Source organism: Puntigrus tetrazona, chromosome 4, assembly GCF_018831695.1.
Source record: "Puntigrus tetrazona isolate hp1 chromosome 4, ASM1883169v1, whole genome shotgun sequence".
Taxonomy (NCBI): domain Eukaryota; kingdom Metazoa; phylum Chordata; class Actinopteri; order Cypriniformes; family Cyprinidae; genus Puntigrus; species Puntigrus tetrazona.
In genome coordinates, this window is record NC_056702.1 from 17,743,440 (window position 1) to 17,744,319 (window position 880).

At 35.2% G+C, this 880-nt stretch overlaps 1 protein-coding gene across 1 annotated transcript in view; it reads right to left on the bottom strand.

Annotated features, from left to right (window-relative positions):
* LOC122342228 (secretagogin-like) overlaps nt 1–880 on the bottom strand; it is a 9,938-nt gene that overhangs the window by 8,834 nt on the left and 224 nt on the right. The window contains exons 2-3 of the mRNA XM_043236040.1: nt 667–789; nt 293–349 (exon numbers count right to left, since the gene is read on the bottom strand). Of these exons, the coding sequence (XP_043091975.1) occupies nt 293–349; nt 667–789 (180 nt within the window). The remainder of the gene's footprint in view (nt 1–292; nt 350–666; nt 790–880) is intronic.

Here is an 880-nt window from a genome sequence, read left to right on the forward strand (position 1 = left end):
ATACATCACCTTTAATCAATTTTTACAACGACCGCTATGCAATATTTTTCCATGCCAAATTTGAAAAATCGTTCTATTTATTTATTTGTGCTGCAACAAATTCAATCAAATAATTAATAAACGCGCAGTGTTACCATGGTGCTTGTGTATTTATCCAACTTAGTGGGAGGAATATTCTTTTCGTGCTGCCGAAACAAGTCATTCAAGAAGCCCTGCCGTCAGAAAAAAGACAATCAAAACGCTGCACTCAATATTTAATACGTTAATGTAAGTTAGTGTAAGCACTTTTTACCTTGAGCTCCACGGCAGATATGTAGCCACTGCTATCGGCATCGTATTTTCTCCAGATCTATCATGGGAAAGATCCAAAACTTTTTTTTTTTAAACAATCACCCAAACTGCTAAAGCTGGTATATGAGTCAAAGACCAAAAAAAGAGTTTAACCAGAATAAATAAATAGATAAGAAGCGTAATATTGCTTTAAAATTGCTGTTTGACATTTTCATTCTTCAAAAACGTATCTAAAACCTCGAAAGTACACACACATGGTCATCAGATTGAACCTGAAATCACAATGTTGACATCTGGGACGCTAAAGACTGTTTAAACATTGCATTTAAAAAGGATGTGATGTAATTTGTAACATTAAATGGAGCAAAGGTTTACCTTCATGAACTCCACGCTGCTGTCCAGTGGAGCTTCTCTACGAAAGATAAGAAGGAAGTTCTCATCCTGAGGCAGGATCATGTTGGCTAGCTGGTATAAACGCAAACAGACAGGGTTTATTAACTAAGACATGGTTTAATCAGAACTAATGTTACTCATAAAAGCAAATTGCTTCCTTAAGTTTATCTTCTGTATAGTATTTAATCACAACACC